A 22,474-nucleotide genomic window follows, 5' to 3' on the forward strand; every position below is an offset into this window, starting at 1 on the left:
AGGAATCATTAAATTTATATTTTAATGGTAATGAATGATAAAGTAACTAAATATCATCCATTTATTTTAAACCTAATTCTAAGGAAGAATATGATGTAAATTTATGAAATAGTGGTGTTTTATTATGAGGTTTTAAATATTATAAGAGAACTAGTGCTTTGTGAAGTGGCATAATTCAGAAAAACTGACTTTAAAATATTACTACAAAATGAATCCTTTATATACAGATGTATAACATTAAAAATAAGTAAATACAACTAAAGCTTTGTTATCACAGACAATTTCATAGTGGTATGAAAGTTATTGAAGGGAAGATATTTAGATGATGATCAATCCTATAGCATGCTCACTATTGTAGTACTAAGAGCATTTTGTAGGATCTCTAGAAATCTGTTTCCTTCTTCTCCCCTCCTTTAAGTTTTAAATGGCTAATACTAGAGAAATATTATAGTATTTCATATATATTTTTGGCTTCTTTAACTTACACTTTGAATAACAATTTACAACAGCTTTTTATAAAATATTGGTCACTCACAGTTCTGGAATTCTCACAAACAATTGTCTAGAAATTAACATACAGTCAAGTTAAGCAGAGGGTTTAAAGGTCAATTTAGAGTGAGTCATTTTCCCCTCCATATGAAAGAGTCTTGCTCCACTGTGGGAAAGGCTACACATTTCTCGTTTCTACATAACTCACCAGATGAACAGTCAGGCCTAAGAATTTGTTGATGTCCAAATTCAGCCTCTAGAAGACTGAGAATGTTCTTTGCCAACTTCTGACTCACCACATATTATGTCTGTGTGTGTCATTACAAATATAGCTTTTCTTTATAAACTATTAATTGCTAAACTTGTTATTTACCCTGGATAATCAGGAGATAACTCCATGAAAGAGAAGGTTGAATGAGAAAAAAAATGAAAGAGAATTGACTCTATTTACAACAGCAAAGAAATAGAACAAATTTGAAATACTTTTCCAACACATGTGAATCACAAATTTCTACATTTGAGGACTACATTTAAACTTCTTTCATCTTTTAGGCATGACCTTCACAACAAAACTTTAACTGTTTGAAAATTCCCTAAATTCAGATGTGGAGGGGCACATGGCCACTTCCTGCTTACCCCACCCCTTTACCCCGTGAGACACTAATGCTAAAGCGGTTCATGAGAAGCCAACAAGTTCTCCTTCTCTACAGGATTTTGCAAGCAATTCATCAAGTTCCAAAGGATTTTTATTGCAAATACCTGAAGGACTGGGCAAGGGAAGAATTCAAAAGAAACAAAAGCGCCACTGAAGAGGATATAACCCAGAGGATGATTACTGAAGGCAACATGCAGCTCAAAGAGTTAGAAAAAACACTTGTTTTAGCAAAATCTTAACCAGAGCATTATTATGAAGGATTTTTAAAGTCTCTATGAGTTTTGTTGAGTTTGGGCTTAACAATAGGCAGCCCAAATCCAAGTATTACTGTCTGTATGTATATTATTTGGGTAAACTATCAGAAGATGGAGCATTTTATGTCATAGAAAGCAAAGGAGAGCAAATCCAGACAATCGCCTCTGCACTCAAAAACATACACTAAGTTTTGAAAATGTTTCTTGATATGAGAGCAGTTTTTGGAGAAACAAAAACCACTATAACAAATGGCCAGTTAGCACAGGAAACGATGCACAACACAATTAATAATCAGGGATATGAAAATCAAAACCACAATGAGATATCACTTTACATACACTATAATGGCTATAATTAAAAAGGGAAGGAATAAAAAATATTGGTGAAGAAATTGGAGCCCTTATACATTGCTGGTGGGAACATAAAATGGTGCAGCCACTTTGGAAAACAGACTCTTTCCTCAAATGGTTAAATATACAGTTGCCATATGTTTTAGCAATTCTACCTCTAGGTCTATAACCATCATTTGTCAATAAAAAGAAATGAAGGATTGATATGTGCTACATATGGATGAACCTTGAAAACACTATTAACTAAAAGGAGCCAGTCACACAATATCACAAATTGTATGATTCAATTTATATCATCCAGAATAAGCAGAAAAACTAGTGGTTGCCTAGAGCTATAGGTGGGGTGAAGAGTAACTGCTAATGGGTAAGGGATTTCTTTTCAGGGTGATGAAAGTAAATATCTATGATTAGATTGTGGTGGTGGTTGCACAACTGTGAATATACTCAAATCCACTGAATTGAATGTATTCAATATATGGTATTATGAATTACATATCAATAAACCTGTGTGAAAAAAAATGATTAGATGGAGGACTAGGGGTACACTGACTCCAGGAAACACCCTGGAACTTTCTTGAAAAATCCTTTTGTGTTATGAATGTTGTTGAGGTGTGCTCTTCAGATGTGTCATGGTTTCATAGTCAGATGACTCTCCAGAAAGATCACCACTGGCAATGTGGATGGTTGTTGGAAAGAGATGAGAAATAGAAGCTTAATTAATACATTGATGTACTTAAAGAAGAGGGAAGACTTTAGGCAACTTCTGAATGAAACTTCTGTGATTACTTTAACATCCATGTGGAAAGAAGTTAAAAAAAAATAAGGAAGACTTCAATGCATTTAGGTCTCCTCCAGTAATAAGGAAAAAAAAAAAAAACAAAGAGAATTTGAAAAATACATGAGAGACAAATGCATCATAACCAAAGCTGACTTCAGGACACTTGAAAGAGACCAAATTTATGACATAATTCATTCAGTGAAACTTGTAAAAGATGCTGGGTTTGGCAGTCCCCCAAACTGAAGTTGTCTGTTCATCAAGAGAACAGAGCTAAGTAGCTAATCCAAGAATCTGACCAGCACCTGAAAGATGTAGATGACATTTTGCAGAATGATAAATAGTACCCAGGACTGGACCATGTGCCAGAAGAGAGGCATAAACTGATGGTGGCCTATGTTGATGACTCAATTGCTAGGGTCCACCCCTACCTCCCAGAGACTCAGAGCCCACAGACAAAATAATTCTGAGTACTTTCCCATAAGGTTAGTCTACTAATTAAAAATGCTAGCATGAGCCAATTTTCAGGTTTTTATATAGATCTACATTAGTCCACCTATTGCACAATGATCTAACAGAAGCATTTCTGAACAGAGAACACTTTGGAAATACTTTTTGCTGTATAACATGATTGATGTATTCTAATATAGGCTATCTCTACTAAATCTAAAATCTTGAAACTAAAACAATCATCTTTTTATGAGGTAGTGATGTTCTTCCTGACAGTGTACATGGAAGAGTTTTAAAGAGCATTATGTTGTTTAAATTTGCAAGATGCAAATATCACAGATTCCAATAAAATCTAAATTGGGGTTCTTGTATTATTGTTATTATTTTTAAAGCAGGTAAAACACTGGAAATCGAATTATCCTCTAGAGGCTAAGATTATTGTAATGCATGCACATGCTTTTACCTTCATCTCTAAAGAATAGTTTATTTTGTCCCCCTATATGCTTTGATTTATCCCCTCTGAAGTTTGTTGTTTAGCCAAGTCTTGTTTAGCCTAAGAGAAGATTTATTTAACAATTTCTTCTCAGGTATGGAACCATAGTCATTAAGATGTTGGCCAAAAAAGAGCTGTTGGCAAAACATTTTATTCATCATGAAATGATTGTTATCAGTATTCTGGATTAGAAAACAAATTACCTTCCTGGGTGTTCCCTGAAAACTGCTCTCCTGTTTGAATGTTTAACTTTTGTTACTAAAATTTAATTTTCGGATGTTTAGTTTATGTGTTTGAACTATAATAAATCCTTTTATATTAAAAAAATTTTAGTACAAAAATATTCAGATGTGGACAAAGCAACTTTAATCTAGTGGAAATATAAGCAATGGATATAATGAAAAAAATCATAAAAAGTAAAGTGCCCTAAGATATAAGAAAAGATGCTTAACTTCACCTATAATAAGATAAATTCAAATTTTATTTCCCCAACAGATTAACAAAAATCCTAAACTTTAATTGCACATGATTGTCAAGGTTATAAGGAAACAGTCTCCCATATAGTAGTAGAATTTGAAAATGATGCAATACCTATGAAGGCAAAATTGGCAATGTTATAAAGATTACAAAGTCATGTATCTTTTAATCTAGTAATTCCACTCTTAAACATTTATCTTATAAATGTATTTGCACATATGTAGAATTGAGACATATTTATGCATATACAATGTAGTACTGTTTTAACAGCAAAAATTTGAAAGAATTCAAATGCCCGCCATAGGTGATCCTTTAAAATAAAATATTTTGCAACTATAACCACTCTAAGTTTTAATACAGGAAGAGTTCCAAGATATTTTAAATGAAGAAAAGCAAAGCAAGGTATCAAAGAGGGTTTATATTATTATTCCTTTGGGGCATAAAAAAGTTTGGAAGTTAGTAAATATCTGTACATCTTATTTGTTGCATATGCATAAGAAACTCTGAAAGAATGCCCACGAAATTAGATAGGATTAATCGATTGGGGGCAAAGGAGAACTAAATAGCAGGACAGCCTAGATGGAAGGTAGTTTATCATAATAAACTCTTATCTTGTTCTGGGTTTTGAAACATAACATGTATTTTCTTTAAAATAATAATAAAGAGTGAATGTGCCTGATTTTATCAAGTACATAGTTTTAAAAAACCTTATTTCTAAAATTAATTTTTAGAAATAAAATGAGTGATAGTAAAATCTGGTTTGTAGTATTTTAAAAGAATTATATTGATCCTTAATATCCCTCTGAAACCCCAGATACAGTACCTAACACAGTGAATATGCAATATACAGTTGACCCTTCAACAATACAGGGGACAGGGGTGCTGACAAAAATCCAAGCATAACTTTTGAATCTCCAAAAACTTAACTACTAATAGCCTACTGTTGACCAGAAGCCTTACTGATAACGTAACAGTTGATTAACACATCTTTTGCATGTTGTAAGTATTATATGCTGTATTCTTACAAAAGAGTAAACTAGAGAAAATACAATGTTATTAAGAAAATCATAAGGAAGAGAAGAAAATATATTTACTATACACTAAGTGGAAATGGACCATCCTAAAGGTCTTCATCCTCACCATCCTCACATTGAGTAGGCTGAGAGGAGGAGGAAGAGGAGGGGTTGATCTTGTCTCAGAGTGACAGAAGCAGAAGATCTGGAGAAGGTGAAAGGGGGAGCAGGAGTGGCAGGCACACTTGGTATAAATTGACGGAAAGATACTTTAATTTCTGTCTGAATTTTTTTGCTTTCTCATTTCTATAAAAATGTTTCTAGATGGTATCAATCCTTCTTCTACCATTTGCTTTAGTTTTAGTGCCTGTATCATGGAAGCATGCATGTCATAAAACAAGTTAACCTTAAAATCTGTACCCCCATAATATACCAAAATTAAAAAAAAAAAATTAAAAAAAAAAAAAAAAAGCAATCTCGAACAATCAAAACAGTTCTATCAGATTGTCTAATGTCAATCTGATTTCTGGCACTGCTCCTTCTACATCTTCCTCCTCATCATTTGGCACTGGTTTGAAAGCACTCATATACATCAAGTCATCTTTTAAAATTTCTGTGGTACAATGTCTACTACCTCTTGAATTTCTTCAAGATCCATATCTTGAAGTGTTGTCTATTGTAAAAATGAAAAAATAAATAAATCCATGTTTTGAAAACTTTCACATGCTTACTCCTCACACACACCCTTTTTTTGGGCCACATCTACAATGTCTTCCATGGTTTCCTTGATTGACTCTGTTGTTAATCCTGTGAAGTCATGCACAACATCTGAACACAGTTTTCTCCAACAGGAATTTATTCTTTCAAGCTTGATGGTTGTCACAGCTTTTTCCACAACAATGATGGCATCATCAATGGTGTAATTTTCCAGACCCTCATAATGTTCTCTTTATCAGAGACCTCTTCCATAGCATTGGCATTCCTTTCCATAGAGTACAGTATGTAATGAGCCTCACAGGTTCTTATGATCCCCAATTTAGCAGCTGGATTAGAGATGCTGTGTTTGGGGGCAAGTTGACCACTTTGACGCCATTGGTGTTGAACTCATGGATTTCTGGGTGGCCAGTGACATTGTCCAATATCAAAAGAACTTGAAAAAGCATTCCATTACTGGCAGGAATACCTCCTGACTTCAAGGACAAAACACCGATGGAACCTCTCTAGAAAAAGGGTTCTCATTGTCCAGTCCTTCTGGTACAGCCAAAAGGCTGGCAGCTGGTGTTTATCTTTTCCTTTTAAGGCTCAGGGGTTAGTCATTTTATAGATAAGGGCAGTCCTGATCATAAACCCTTTGCATAAAACAGTAGAGTTAGCCCATTCCTTCTCTTCCTTCCTAATAAATGTCCTTTGTGGAATTTTGTTCCAGAATAGAGCACTTTCATCTCCATTAAAAATCTCTTCAGGCAGATGTCTTTTCTCTTCAATGATTTTCCTAATGGTATCTGCTGCCTCTTGGTTGGCAGAAGCTGCTTCTCTTACCTTGACAATTTTTAAAGCCAAACCTCTTTCTAAAATTATCAAACCATCCTTTGCTGGCATTAAATTCTCCAACTTTAGATCCTTCACCTTCCTTTTGCTTTAAGTTGTCACATAATGACTTTGTTTTTCATGAATCATGTTATAGCCTACAGTTGAACCTTTTTATAGACATGCCTTTTTTATATAAATCCTGTATACACATAAAAGCTGCATTTTCAATATGAGATAAAGGGTATTTCACAAAAAGTTCAGTTTTCATGCCTGCTGGCATAGCTGCAGTGATGGCTTCACATTTTTTTTTTGTCTTTTTTTACAATGGTCCATAAGCTGAATTCATTTATCCTGAAATGGTGGGCACCCACAGCTGCAAACCTCAATTTATGGTACATATCAAACAGTTCAACTGTACTGTTATGACTTTTCTCAGCTCCCTGTTAGCACTTCCAGCATCACTAGTGGCATTTCCTATGGGCTCCATGCTGTTATTCAAGGTTTTATGGTATTGCACTAAACATGACAAAAACTACATGAGAAAATTACACAAGAACCATGAAAGATCGCTTTTAACTGTGACATAAAATTTAGTGGAGAGAGGAACTACTCAAGCAGAGATAATTAGCATCACACCATGTTTTAAGGGGATACTCAAAACACTTGAGCTCACTGCAATACAGTAATACAGCATGCAATATGATTTTATGCAGTTATGATTTAATACTGCATCCTTATGCTTGTTTATATTTCTCTTGACTGTGATTGTCAATAAGTCTGGGTTTATGTTTGTAAGTTTTTATCAATTTTAAGTTTTTATTATATGTTTGTGTACATTTATGATAGAGAATGATAGAATAGTAGCTACATATATTTTATACATCCATGACATGAATTTTTCTTAATTTTGTTTGGTATTTCTAGGCTATTTGGTTTATCCACGAGTTTTTTTTTTTTCAAATTGTCACAAATCTATAAAAACTTTTTCCAATATATTTATAGTAGTAACATTCACTGGACGTGGGACAGGTGGGAGGGGGGAGGAGGGGATGGCTATATTCACACCTAATGGGTGCAGTGTGCACCATCTGGAGGATGGATATACTTGAAGCTCTGATTTGGGTGGCACAGAGACAATATATGTAACCTAAGCATTTGTACCCCCATAATATGCTGAAGTAAAATAAATGGAAAAATAGGAAAAAATCGGGGTATAAGTGGACCCATGCACTTCAAACCCATATTGTTCAGCCAGTTCAGGATATCCCCAGTAGGCAGGTTCTGTTTAGGGCACTATTCACATAAGGCTTGCTCCTTTGGCCTCAAATGAAATAAAACATTTTTATAACTAAACATTTAGGTGGCAATCAAAAATAAATTTTTAAATCATTGGATTTTAAGGAGTAGCACTTTATATTTTATGATTTTTGTTCAGTTAAGTAATTTATATGTATGCACACGTACAAACACAGGATACATGGATAGATAATGATTCTGTGTAAACTTTTCACACAGTGACCTCTTGTTCATAAGGAGTTCAGAGACCTCTATCCCAGAATTTCATAGGCAATACTGAACAATAATTCACATAGGATAGGAACACAAGGCACCTTAAAATTCTGAATTACATTATTTTGTTTTCTTTAATCAAAGAAATAAAAGGCTACTCAATGTCTTGGCTATCCCTATGTACATTTGAAGTCTTTTGCTTTTGTAGGAAGTGGTTTATGATTAAAAAAACTTGGAGCAACATGTATACCTTTGACTTGTAAGAATAATATCTAAAAGTTCAAAGAACACATGAAAGTCTAGCCACTATTCATTGCTGAAAAGAACAATTGGCAAATCATTGAGCTATCCCCTATTTATACTTTTTAAAAAGTTAATTGATTATTTCTTTACCAATTTGTTTCAACATTATTACAAGTCCTTAGTGATCATCAGTCAAATCTGTCAAAATCAACAAAACATAAGAAAACTTTTCCTTTTTAATTATTAAAAAGTTAACAAAAATTTCTAGTGGCTATTTCCATATTTCACTTTCATTAATGCCTACTATGTCTGCAATTCAGTTCTTTTTTTTTTTTTTTTGGTTGAATTAACTTTAAGACACATATTGAATAAAGTAATTAAGTCAGAGAATAATGATAAATTTACTCGAAGTTCTTACTTGCCAGGTGACAGCCAAACAAGAAGTGTGCATTCATGAATGAAAACCCTTTCCCTTGGGAATCTATTTTTATTTGAGCACTGAAAAATGTGTGCTCTGACCTCCCCTAACTTACACATGGAAGTGTAGGATTTAAATGTATTTTGACAAAGTGTATAAAATGATCTCCATAATATATTGAAGTCAGTGAGTTTTAAAACTATATCCCTTGCAGGTTAAAAAGAAAGGCCATGAGAGGAAATGACTAAATCCTCAGAGTATATCTTCATTGACAGCTGATAATTAGCATGCAGCTTAGCAATAATAATTAGTTCCCTCTTTAGAAAATTTCCGGATAAACTCTGAGTTGGTGCATTTCAGTTTCATCTTGTTTCTTTGTCCACTCCCTCCCTAAGTAATTCATGTTATTTTTAGAGTAGGAAGAACTCAAGATGAGCTCATTCCTTTTAACTGAGTCAGCGCTGTCCATTATTTGCACTGTGTTTTCTGGAGATTACCTGAGATTAGAGTTTCTTTTGTCCTTCTCTTCCTGTATATTTTCTGTTTCTTTCATCCAGGCAGCTTGAAGCAGTGCAAAGGGATAAAGAAGTTAGCCATTGCTTGATAAAAATGCCAAGTGCATGAACTGTGCTTTGGAGCTAAGATCATTAATATGACTTAAAGTACTGGCTGTAAAACAAAAAAAGGAAAAAGTCTTAAGGAGGGAGGAAAACTTCTTGCTTGCCTTTATTTTGTCTTTAGTACGCACCAAAAACCTTTCAATACATTTTGCAACTCTGTGACAATTAGGTAAACATTTCAATTTTCTTAAAAGTAACATATGTAAAACTAAAAATGTCATAATGTCAAAACAATATGAAAAATCTGTCGTTATTTGAGACAGTTTATGAAATACAAACTAAAGGTAAATAATATTAAAATTGGTGTAATATGGATTTTCCTGTTGATGTTGCTGTTATTTTGGATTATATCAATACAAATTATTGAATATTGCAAAAATCTTCCATTCTACCTTACTATTTATATCAGGCTCTTCAAGAATGCATTCAATTTCTGTCACATTATAATCACTTAATAGACTGTACTTTTTTTTAGTTGCTTCTGTAGAGAGTTTTATATGTAATAGATTATGGAGTCACTGTTAGTAAGGAACAAGCTTTTAACAAGCCAAACAACCTTTTTACTCTTTTACTATGGGACCAGAAATAGGGGGATGACTAAGCTGTGTATGAGTTCACAATGATGACAGACACCCTATGCCACGTGCATTTCTAATAGCAAAGCTCTCCAGTTAATTTCTTTGTTCAATTTTGGCACTAACACTGATCAAATAACAGCTATGCACTAAATCACTAAAAACCTCTATTTTGCATGTAGAAATAAGGAATAGTAATATTTCCAAGGTGGTGTCACAATGATTAAATGAAATAATACATATTTAGGCCTTAGGCAGTAAAACAATACATAATTCCTCAATAAATGTTAATTAACTGTTATTATCACCTTGAGAGTCAGAGCTGGAACAGTATCCAAACATATGAGGAGATTTGTATGCATAAAAGGAGATATGCATAAGATACAATTTTGTTGATCCATAAGATACAATTTTGTTGTTAGTGAATACATGTTCGATAAAGAAAATTTGTATAATATTGGCCTCTGGGAGAGGTCTAATAGTAATAACCTGAATCTCATTTTTACTAGTTATTGTAAGTTTTTAAAAATATCATTTAAATTGATATTTTAATATGCATTTCTTTGAATACTTAATGAGGCTGAATTTTTATGTGAATTCATTTTTGTGTGTCTTTTTTAAATGACATACTATTTATAGAACAAAGGTGATAATTTTTTGTTTCTTTAAAATAGTTTTTCAACATATTAAAAGAACGGTTTATTTCCTTACATGCATATATAAGTATTTTTTCAGATGTATTCCAAATAATGTTTTAGTTTCTTCTCTAAATTGTATAATTCTATGATTTATCAAACTTTAGTGATTTTATCTTATTAATTGCTTTTGTGTTTATAATGCTTTTCTAAAAACTAAAGTATAATTCAATTCCTAAAAATGCCATATGGGTAAGATAGATGAATGGTTCTCCATCTCAATAGATTGGAAGTAAAAATATTCTTCTCTATGTTAACATGAAGGTTTATTCTCCAATAATGTGAGTGACTATATAAATCCAGTTATTATCAGAAAAGATGACTCAAAATCAATTATTGAAAAACTCAGATTTTTGTTATTGGCAGATATTCTCCAATATGTAATTATAAGGAACATCTATAAATAGCAGGTCAACTTGTTCAGTCTTCTAGAATTACAGGTTATAACAAATTTATGTTATTATCAAATTATTAATTAATAAAGACAGACTGGATAAATTTGCCTGTAGAATTGAAATAAGCATCATGATGCCTGCTCTGATCCCATATACATTAATTATAGGGACCACACTATTAACCGTGTGGCTTGCACATTTGACCACAGATGGATAATTGATCACAAAGCAGCCAATCTAAAGGAGCCAGCAGTCTATGAATTGTGAACACTGGCTGAATCAATTACATTCTTTTCCTTGAGAATTTGAACTGAGAGGTGCAGGAACTATTGTCATTCAGACATGGGGTGGAGGGTGGAAGGTCATTTGCAACTGGGGACTTAACAGATGTATTTGGCCATGAGCATACGAATGGACCAACCTTTAGAATCAGTACAGTGAAGCAGTGGCATTAAGAGAAACAACAAGCAAAGATGCAGCTTCTCCTGAGTTAAATCACCTGGGCTTCTATCAGTTTTCCAGTTACCAATGAGGCCTGGTGAAATGTCCTTGGATTTGCATACTCTAATTCCTGTTTATTGCAATCATCAATGTCCTAAGGAACATGGCCACCCATGGTCATAAAGCCACTCTTGGGAGAGTACATTTTGATATGAGTTTAGTTGGCTTTTATTAAGGAATGTAACTATAAGCAGGAGTAAGGAATTTGGCACCAGATTTCTTAGTGATTTTGAGTGGTTAGGATAGTATTTTTCATCATTCCCATTAAGATAATTTCTCCCTCAGGAGAAATTCTCTTAGTTCTTAATACTAGGTAATGCTACTGACCAACTGATACAGTTTTATTCTTCTTCTATTATAGTTACTTTTAATTTGGATTTTTGGAAGCCTGAGATCAATTTTGGGATTCACTTTAATAGTGTATTGGATATTAGAAGATGATTCAGTTAATTTATTCTAGCCTTCTCATCTTACTCTGTTTTCCTCTTCTCCTCACTCCCCTAGAAATATGTTTGTTTATTCAACTAAATATATTTGTACAAGTAATCTCAGATCCTTTTGGGGAAGAGGCAAATTGAATAAACAAAAGTAGAACAATGTAGTTAATATTGAAAAAATAATGATAAATAAATAATATGTATGTGTGTGTGTGTATATATATATGTATATATATATAGCACAAATATTTACCTATAACGGATAATGTTTCCTGGCTTACATTCAAAGATGTTAGAGAATTACAGCCAGTTAGGATGAATAGTTTAGGTTTTAGGGAAAATTGAGGATCAAGATCAATATTTATATGCCTGTGGAAGTAAACAAGAAAAATATAAACCATTACACTGATAAGTTTTGTTTAGTGCTATGATTATGAAATAATATATCTACTGACAATTCTAAAATTCTTGAGAATTCAATCATTGGCACTGTTCTGTTGTATGGTATTGGTCAGGGTAGAGAGTGGCAGAATCATTCAATATACTTAACTTCTCTCGTACTGTGAAATGTTTAAAGAAAATTATGGCCTATTCATTAGGTTTTATAAGTTTTTTAAATGATTTCAGAAATTATTCTAGAAAGTATCTTTATGAATTAAATGATAATTTCTTGACTCATTGCCTGAGTTATATAATGATATTCAGTTTTATGTATCTAAACATATCTTAGCGGCAATTTTCTGTGAGATCATATGACTAAATAAGGCTAAATAATCTTCAAATTCTTTATAACTCAAAAAAATTATTCTCTGGCCCTATAATCATTAAAACGTGTGAAAAGTTGTAAATGAATTTTCTAACTACTTTCCTTTAGGAAAGCTTAAATGTAGAACATGTGATGTTTAGACTCACTCATTGACCACTCACTCCCTTTGTTAAGTTTCCAAAAATATAGGCAAGTCCTTTAAAGGACTCTGTAAGATACCAATATGTTGGTTTTTGTACACTGTCTTATCACCTCCATTTTAGAAATGCAATTTAGGCAAATAATTAAGAATTTTAAAGGTGGAAGGGTAATTAACAGGAGAGGAATCCAATCTAAAGAGTTTAAGAGGTTGTTCAAGGTTACCTAGGCAATTTGTGTCAAAGCCAAGATTAGAACTTGGCTTTCTAGATTCTCATTCTACAACTTTCAATTATAATATACACATCTGTTTTACTTTGTCATGTTTTGAACATTTTTTCATTGTAATAGTGTATTTCCCATAAGATAGTCATTAAATTACTGGGCACCTGAGTTTTTCCATTAGTAAAATAAAAGACATTGGTAATTTATTAAATCATTATACTGTGGTTGCTTACTGTTTTAGGAAAGAAGTGATAAATGTGAAAATCAACATCTACAAAGTTTGCATTTGTTGAATGCACACTTTAGCTCTTTCCCTTTTGCTTTCTCCCTACTATGTATGCACAGAAACATGGGTGCATCTTTGTGGTGTTGTAGACTTGACATAGAGGAGGATGGGTCAAACAGAGTTAACATATAATAAAATAAAATTGATGGTTTAGTAATTATTTTCTATTATTGACAAAGTAATGGGAACTACCACCTTTAGACTATTATCAATAGAATTATGTTTACCAAAAATTAGCAAGTCATAAAAACAAGTAAAAATTGGTGTCTATCTTGCCTTGTGTATACAAAGGTGACAAAGTACTAAGAACCTCATCAGGAATCAAAGAAGGTCATCCCTAGATGTAATTCACTCATGGAGTGCCTCCTTTAATGATTGGGCTGCCCCTTATTCCAATTCAACCCCTTTTTTTTTGGATTGGTACAGATTACTCCACTGTGGCAACACTTTTTAGGACATACATATTTTCATCCTTTCATGACTTTCTTTTATTTCCCAGCAAACTTAGTCTCCTAAACTCTACACCTTAGTAGTTTTAGTAACTGAGAAGTCTAGAAACCTGTTAATTGTAGCTATCACATTTTTTTTTTATCAGTTGACCTGTTTGGGTAATTATTTCACTTTGCATAAAAATTGGAAAACTTTACCAAACTATTTGAATAACTGTGGAAACATTTCTGGGAAAGAGCCCACTTGGCAGCCCTAATAGAAAATCATAAATGCTTATATGTAAAGACAAAGTATAATGGCAACAGACGGCTTTGATCTTTATTTTTGTTGTGACATTGGACCCCAAAATGTACTTCTCTTGCTATGTGTCAATGCCTAGTAAAGAAAACAGTATGATTCTACCTTGAAAAAATTATTAAATAGGAAAAAGGTTTTTGGGTTCAAGAACCTTTAATTTCTCAAACTCCTTTTTTTCCGTCTTCAAATAAAGCACCTATTCTTTCCTTCTCACCCTCAAAACTTGATATGACTTGAACACCTCAATATCTTATTTATTGTTATAAGAAATATATTGATTTTAGCAGTATTGCTTCTTTTAAACTAAAATATTTAAATTGAACCCTACACCACAAATTTTTGGGCATCAATATTTTCAGCACAAAGATATGGACAAGGAATTTATTGTTAATTGTGGGGAATAGATACTTCATAGCTTGTTTCTCAGAAACAGAAGGTGCTGTAGTGGCAAAATACTATAGTTTTGTCCTTTTCCATGTAATATTTAGCTTCCTGGTCATTAAGATATCACATTCTCTGTCAGATGCATTAGACATTGGCCTTTGGAAAAGGACGTTGTCTTCTCACTTGTGAATATTTCCCAAGGGTCCTCTTCAGGAATTCTTCAGTATTCAGGGGCTACTCTTTGGGAAAATATTCTCTCATCACCAAAGGCTCTCATGTATCATTTTACCAACCTTAAGGACTGAACTGCCATGTGTAATTAAATACCTTCAACAAACAAACAATGTACACACGACAGGTTTGCCAGATTCTGACTTCTTAAAATTAAATGTATGTAACTAAAACAGAGTTTTAAATTTCTGACATAGACACGAATGCATGAACATTAACTAAAATCACAATGGTAGAAAATAGATCCCCACCAGTTTTATCAGTGATTCCCCACTTTTCTGAATGTTACCATGTTAATGCCTCTTGGTATTAACAACCCAGACTTGGAAAATTTGGCTTTGGATGTGACTTTTAAAACCAATTTCAAATAAAAACGTTATTTTTCTGCATTTGTGTTCATCTGGAATTAAATAAACACACTTTGGGTGGGGTTAGTGTAAATTTGGAATTTTGTTATAGTTTACAGAAGTTGTAAAATACTTTTCCACATAGAGTATTAAAGATTGCCAAAGATGACATTTTTCTGTTTTTAAAAACAGAATATTTTACATATTGACTTGAAGTTTTTAGATTCATAAATGAATAAAAGATTTTAATTTGTTCACATTAGAATTTATTGCCAGTATATTTGTGATAAATAAATGTTCACTACCAAGTTCCAGTAGAGATGAAAATAGAGCTATGAGAAAATGTTATGAAGGTATTTGCATTTTCTGATGGCTTTAGTGTACATATCTCTTTATATTTCAGAACTCTTGGAACTGAACAGAACATCAATATTTCATAGCCCTTTTGGATTCCTTGATCTCCATGCAATGCTGCTGGATGAATATCAAGAGCGACTCTTCGTGGGAGGCAGGGACCTTGTGTATTCCCTCAGCTTGGAGAGAATCAATGACGGCTATAGAGAGGTATAGAAACACTGAACTGTATTTCAAAAGGGAAAGAAAAGGGGGAAATTCCAAGGACATTATTTGCCTTTTTTCATTGTGTTGATGACTTTAAAATTTTAATGATTAATTTTGTTTAAATAAAACATTCATTAAAATGAAATCATTTTCAGGAAAGTTTAGAAATCATCATGTATGAACTTTCCTAGCACAACACTGATATCTGGATTCCCAGAGACTCTTGCCTGGTGCATTTGACATTCCTCTTGCATGGTGGCCCTTGTCACCACACACACTGTCCTGAGACCTGGGTTTGGAGCATGCCAAATTACCAGCAGTTCCTCTGAGCTTTATTACTCCAAAATTCAAGCTTGAAGAAATAATTAATATATGACCTCAATATAATGAGCTCATGTGGTTCTATTGGTAATTTCACTCATTTAGGTGATGCTCCTTTAACCTGGTGGAAGAATATATAGTGTTAAAATAAATAAGTGACCAACATCTTTTGAAAAAGTTTTACTATGGTAAGGAGAAAAATGGTTTTTATACTATATACTTATGCAGAGTAGAATTGAACTAATTTTTTTAGAACTATATCAATCTTACATGAAATGTGTAGAAATATTTAGAACACAGTATTTTGGGCATAAATTCATGCATTATGAAATATGCTTTTTAAAAAATTGGTTTATTTATTTTTATGTTTGTCAAATGAGCCACATCCATATTTTCTAAAGTCATTTATAATTTTTTTATTTTTAATTATTATGGGTACATAATAGTTATATATCTTTATAAGGTACATGTGATGTTTTGATACATGCATACAATATGAATTAATCAAATCAGGATAATTGGGGTATCCATCACCTCAGACATTTAACATTTCTTTGGGTTAGAAACACCGATTCTATCTAAAGTCATTTTTTAAAAATTATGATGAAAAGCATCATTACTTGGTCTTGGCCAATTCACTATTCCTAGGGGAAATCATTTTATTTTTTCTTTTCTTTCTTTTTTTTTTTTTTTTTTACCAAGTCACTCTTCACAAAAGGGGAAATAATTTTAAACTTCACTGTTTCTTCTGGTCTTACCTCTACATTTCAAAATAGCATTTGTATGCTGTTCTTTATAGATATCTTTAGTTTTAAGCAATATCTGTTAACTTCAGGGAAGATGAGGATTTTAACTTTCTTTTCTTGCAGTACCACGCCTGAAATATCTATGTACCACACCTCACCAGCAACCCTCCACTCACCTATTCTCCATTGTTCTAACATAATTAGGCCACAATTTTTGGTTAAATAATTATGTCTTTACATTATAATTAGAGAGATAGTATTTACTACTAAGCCACATAGTATAAGGTTTTTATCTCTGTCTTCAATTTTCTAGTTTCTCCTAGAATTAAAAATTATTCCATTTTCCCATTTGCTTAGAATCTGACATAAGTTTCACTAATTTTTCACCAAACCCTCCACAGGAGATTTTATACTCCTCTTAATACAGTAAAACTTATCAGTGTTCATCAGTTAACATTGTTTTTCTTTTTATTTATTTATTTTTTGTAGAGACAGGATCTCACTATGTTGCCCAGGCTGGTCTCGAACTACTGGTCTCAAATGATCCTCCCGCCTCAAGCTCCCAAAGACCTGTGTTTTGTTTTTTATACTTAAAGATATCCTTCATGGTCCTATTGTCCTATTGGAGTTTAGCTTCACAACCACTCTGGAGCACCCTTTTGGCCTCCCACCTGTATAGATCGTTAGTTTCCTAGGTTCCCCACCTATGTGGGTTTAGTCTGACATGTTGCTGAAGCATATTCTCTCCTAGCTTTTGGAAGAAGGACCCAAAGTCAAATTTTGAGTCTTCTGTATTTGAAAACTTTACTATTCAAAATTTCACACATGATTGACAGGTGGATATAAAATTTTAGGTGGAATTTTAAGGATGTCGCTCATTGTTTTCAAACTTTCAGTATAGCTGCTGAAAAATCCGATGCTATTAAAATTTCAAAGTTTTGGATGTAACTTGTTTCCCACCACCCAACTCCTGAGCCCATGTATTTAGAATCCCCTCTTTATGTGTTTTAAAACCTTCTCATGTTTCCCTTAGCATCAATCTTTTTACATCTGTTGCACTGACACACAATGGGCCTTTCTACTAGGGACCCCATAGCCTTCAGGTCTGGAAAGTGTTCATTATTTCTGTGATTTGTTTTCTTCCCTCTATTCTCCTCTTTACTTTCTTTTTTGGGACTCATGTAAGTCAGATTTGTTTGCCCTTTATCGTCTGGCCTTACTGCTTATTATAAATACTTTGAACAGTTTCTCCCAATTTCATCCACAACGCCCCTTACCCGGTCTAGTCTTCTAATTTCTGAGGTTCTTTTTATGAATCAGCTTGCTTCTTGGCTCTTCTCACCTTGCAGGCAGTTAGATTTCTGCTTTTCCTAGTGTGCAAAGCCAGTCAACACTTGCCCATATGTTTCAGAGTTTCTAAAATGTTGTTGATATTTCTTTGGCATGTATACTCCAATTTTATTTGTCCTTTTTGGATTATGCCTTTTTAATCTTTTTACTATCATTTTAGTAGTTAGAGAATGGAAAGCAGCAAATATTGCATTTCACCCTAAGTCTTTCCTTTCTAACATCTTTATTTGCTCTATAGTACTTTTGACTTCTCTTTCCGTATATACACACACACACACACACACAATGTAATGTAATATATATGGAGAGAGATTAACATAATAGATATAATGAACTTTCCAGTCAAATTCAATGGGTTTTTCTTTCATCTCTTGGTTGATCTTTTATCTGCTTCAATCCTAACTAGCTCACTTTTTCTTTCCCTCACGGATACCATCTATATACTCTGATTTTCTGTGAAGGAACATCTAAGCTAGGTATTCTAAATAAGGCTTCCATACATTTATCCTCACATTAAAATGGATGGTATGTGAATATTAAAAGATCCCCCAAAAGATTTGACATCCTAGAAGATTAAGAACTTTTGCATTAAGGAAGTGGTTCTTAAATTATCATCCTTGGGCCAGGATATTATACCACTCTCATAGAGTGGGCCTCCTGGAATCCACATTTATAACAAGTTTCCTAGGTGACTCATATGCACAAAATGTCATAACAATTTTCCTGAGCTGTTGTTTTCTATGTGGATCATAAGACCAAAAGGTAACATCTCCTTATGCTAATGTGATTCCCACTAAGAGTAGGGGAGATTGAATTGCCTATTTATTCTCATTTATTGTTTTGTCCTAATTGTACCCTCAGGCCTTTAATGCTAGAAAGACAGGGGAAATGATCTGTGAAGACTATATAAGGGTAGAGTACCTGGAGTGTGATGTGGTTTTATAAACCATATCTTAAAGAACTAAATAGAATAGTATGCAGCATTGAGCTTCAGGGTGACATCGAGCCAGGAGGTCAGAGAAAGCAGCTATAAAAATTTTAAATTAAATAACTATCCCGCACTCAAGAGTAAATCCTCATTTTTCAAGGCTTATACAGTTTGGGGGCCCTTTCAAGTAATAAAATTATTTCAAACTTCTATATTTCCAAATTGCAAAGACAACTTTCAGGTCCAACGTAGGGGCAAGTGCCAGGGAGAAGTCCTGAGACAAATGCTTTATTAGCTCTGAAGTAGTATCATCTCATCTACATTTCTTATTTTGTACTTGTCCTGCCTGTTTCTCTGGAATGAATAGCAATAAAACTCTCAGTAGGCTCTTGATATGTGTGTTTTCAGTAAAAGCGAAAGGAAGTAAGGTCTACTTCATTATATTCTGTTTAGTAGAGTGAGCTTAAGAAAAGAGTTGGTTCTCCAGTGCTCTGCAGGCTCTAGAGATGTAATGTGCTGCTTTGGGGCCAAGCTCTCCTCCTGTCTTGTCAACACCTTGCTTTCTTGATTATTTTGCCTGCTATTGTATTTTTAAATCTCTCCTACTTTGCTTTCTCTATCCTTGGGCTTCTCAATCTAGGTACTACTGACATGTTGGATAATTCTTAGTTGGGGATGGGGTGACATGTGCACGGTAGAATATTGCACCTACTAGATGCCACTAGCACCCTCCCTGTAGCCATGACAATAAAAAAAAAAATTCTCCAGAAATTGCCAAATATCCTCTTGGAAACAAAATCACTAAGTCATATCAAGTCTAGCTTATGTATCTATAAGCAGGATTCAGACTCTCCCATTAAAGACATACACATACACACTTAACCATGGATCTATCTGGTGATACCACATCTCTCTTTCCTTCCTTCCAATCAAGCACCTTGAAAATATAGCTAAAGCTTATTTTCTTTACCATCTCACTTTCTATTTATTTCTTGCTTTAGTATCTTTTAAAATGTAACATTTGGTACAAAAGAGGATATTAATAACAAATGTGTGAGAAAGTAACATAATAAAACTAACACCTGTGAACCCATCATCCAACTCAAGAATGAGCATATCACCAATCCATTGCAGGAGCAGCTGCCTTCTTTTTTTACATTCCTCTGCATATGCCTACTGCTGCCCAGAAGTAATGACTGCCTTGGATTTTATGTTTATCTTTCCTTTGTTTTCATCTTTAAAAATATTTTATCATATATTTCCATATACAGTATATATTGCCTATGTATGTTCCCTATACACTATACTATTTTTCATTGCTACTTTTGAGCTGTGTAAAAATCACATACAATAGTATGTTGCCCTCTTCTGGGATTGTTTTTTTGTTTTCTTTTCTTTTATTCAATATTATTTCCTAGATTTCATCACATTGCTTATACTTATACCTTATTTACTATAGAGGTAGAATAGTGAATTATGAGCACAACTCATTCTTTGTGGTTCAAATCCTGGCTATGCATATGTAATAATGGGCAAGTTCCTATTGCCCAAAGAGACCCCTTTTGTGTCTCTGTTCCCTCATTTATAAAAGAGGAAATGTTAGTCCTGAGGATAAAAATGAGTTAATTTATGTAAAGAGTCAAGAACAATACTTGGCACACAGGCAGCACTATTTATAAACTCTTATTTACTTTGACTTCTCTGTAATATGTTCCATCTTATGAATATAGCACAATTTATCTATCCATTTCATCTCAAAGGACATTTGGGTGGTTTCCAGAATTTAGTTTTATCAGTATCACTATGATCATTCTAGTAAGCATCTCCTGATAACATATATGCAGGAAAGCTTCCAGGGCATATATTCAGGAGAATTGCCAGTTATAGGATAAGTTACTGTCAAGATAACACCAAATAGCTTTCCAATGTGATTATACAAGTTTCCATTTCCTTCATCATGACTGAGTTCCTAGTTATTCACATACTCTCTCAAACTTCTTCTGTTGGTCTACTTGATCTATATAATCCTCAATATCTTACGCTTGAATTATTTGTTTATGCACCAATACCTCACTATCTTAGCAACTGTACTGTCATTTTAATTTTCATTTATTTGGTTATCATTTTAATAACCCTATTATTATTTCAGAACACGTTCAGTGTAAAAATTTAAAAACACAGAGAAAAATAATAACATAATACCTGGTATGACAAGTGCTATAAAGAAAAATAAAGCAGCTTAGGGAGATAAGTGAGTAAAAAGGTTGTTAGGTGTAGCAGGGAGGTTAGGAAAAGATTTTTCTGAAGAAGTGATATGTGAGAAGACACCCAAATAAAATGCCCACTGTCTGGATTTCATGGCTCAATAACCAGTTGTGGGTAGTGGCTACCATATTGCACTGCAGAGCTGGAGAAGTGACATCAGAGTTTATGGTTGAGGTTGATTTGAAGGACCAGATCACTGAAACAGTAGAGGATAGGGCATTGATTTTCTAGGGTCATGGTTGGTGAATCATCTTTGTGAAGAGAAGGACAGTAATTTAGGTGAAAAAATTCTTTGATTAATGAGGAGAATGTGGCAAAGGAAGATGGTAGATGACTAGAAGGAGGAGGGTAGCAGATATGGTATGATTGTGATCACATGAACTTTAAGTAGCTATAGTTTTATTTTTATAATTTTGTTTTATTAAATAAATATTGGTAGGTGAGTGTGGAGAGAGGGAAAATTAGGAAGAGGTAAGAAGGATCAATGAACATATCTTCCTCACATGTGGGTTCAGAGTAAAAAAGCAAACCCATTAAAGACATCTAAGGGTAGAGAAACAGTAATCTTGAGGAACAATCTGGTTTTAATTAGAGCAAGAAGATAAAGGAATCTGGGGAAAAAGAGGTTGAAGTTAGAGGAATTTGGGTAATGATGTTCCGGAGGATTTAGCAGAAGGGTTTGAGATATCTGGGAGGGTGGAGTCAGATTGGGGGCTATACAGAGCCAAATGGGATATGAGTCCAAGTATTGATCATTGACCTGGGTGGGTCAATACTTCCCATGGTGCCTACAGTCAACAGGGACATGTCAGGATGGATTAGTCCAGAGGATCTCTCAGGTAAGATAAGTAACCTTACACTTTAACTACATTTAGAAAATTTAAGCCGTCAATCATGTTGATCCTCACTCTCCCATCACCAAATCTACTATTTCTTTATGATGTTTTCTACCTCTTTCCTTATTACATTGGAGGCACTCTAACCACCCAATCCCAACTTTTTTTTAAGAGATGAGCTCTTGCTCCATTGCCCAGGCAGGAGTACATTGTTACAATCATAACTCATTACAAACTCTAATTCCTGGGCTCAAGCAGTCCTCCTGTCTTAGCCTGCTGAGGAGCTAGGACTACAGCATGCCACCACACCCAGCTGTTTATTTATTTATTTTGTAGAGACAGGGTCTTGCTATATTGCCCAGGCTGGTCTCAAACTCCTGACCTCAAGTGATCCTTCCACCTTGGCCTCCCAAAGTGCTGGGTTTACAGGCATAAGTCACTGCACCTGGCCTCTTTTCCCCTT

The 22,474-nt window shown here is 33.7% G+C and overlaps 1 protein-coding gene across 3 annotated transcripts in view; it reads left to right on the plus strand.

The window, feature by feature from the left end:
• The window catches only part of SEMA3E (semaphorin 3E), a 251,564-nt gene that overhangs the window by 127,218 nt on the left and 101,872 nt on the right, over window positions 1-22,474 (plus strand). For all 3 annotated transcript variants that reach the window (XM_076006471.1, XM_012779517.3, XM_076006472.1), the window contains one exon: window positions 15,408-15,568. In XM_076006471.1, coding sequence (XP_075862586.1) covers window positions 15,408-15,568 — 161 coding nt within the window. The remainder of the gene's footprint in view (window positions 1-15,407; window positions 15,569-22,474) is intronic.

Source organism: Microcebus murinus, chromosome 9 (genome assembly GCF_040939455.1).
Source record: "Microcebus murinus isolate Inina chromosome 9, M.murinus_Inina_mat1.0, whole genome shotgun sequence".
NCBI classification, from domain to species: Eukaryota; Metazoa; Chordata; class Mammalia; order Primates; family Cheirogaleidae; genus Microcebus; species Microcebus murinus.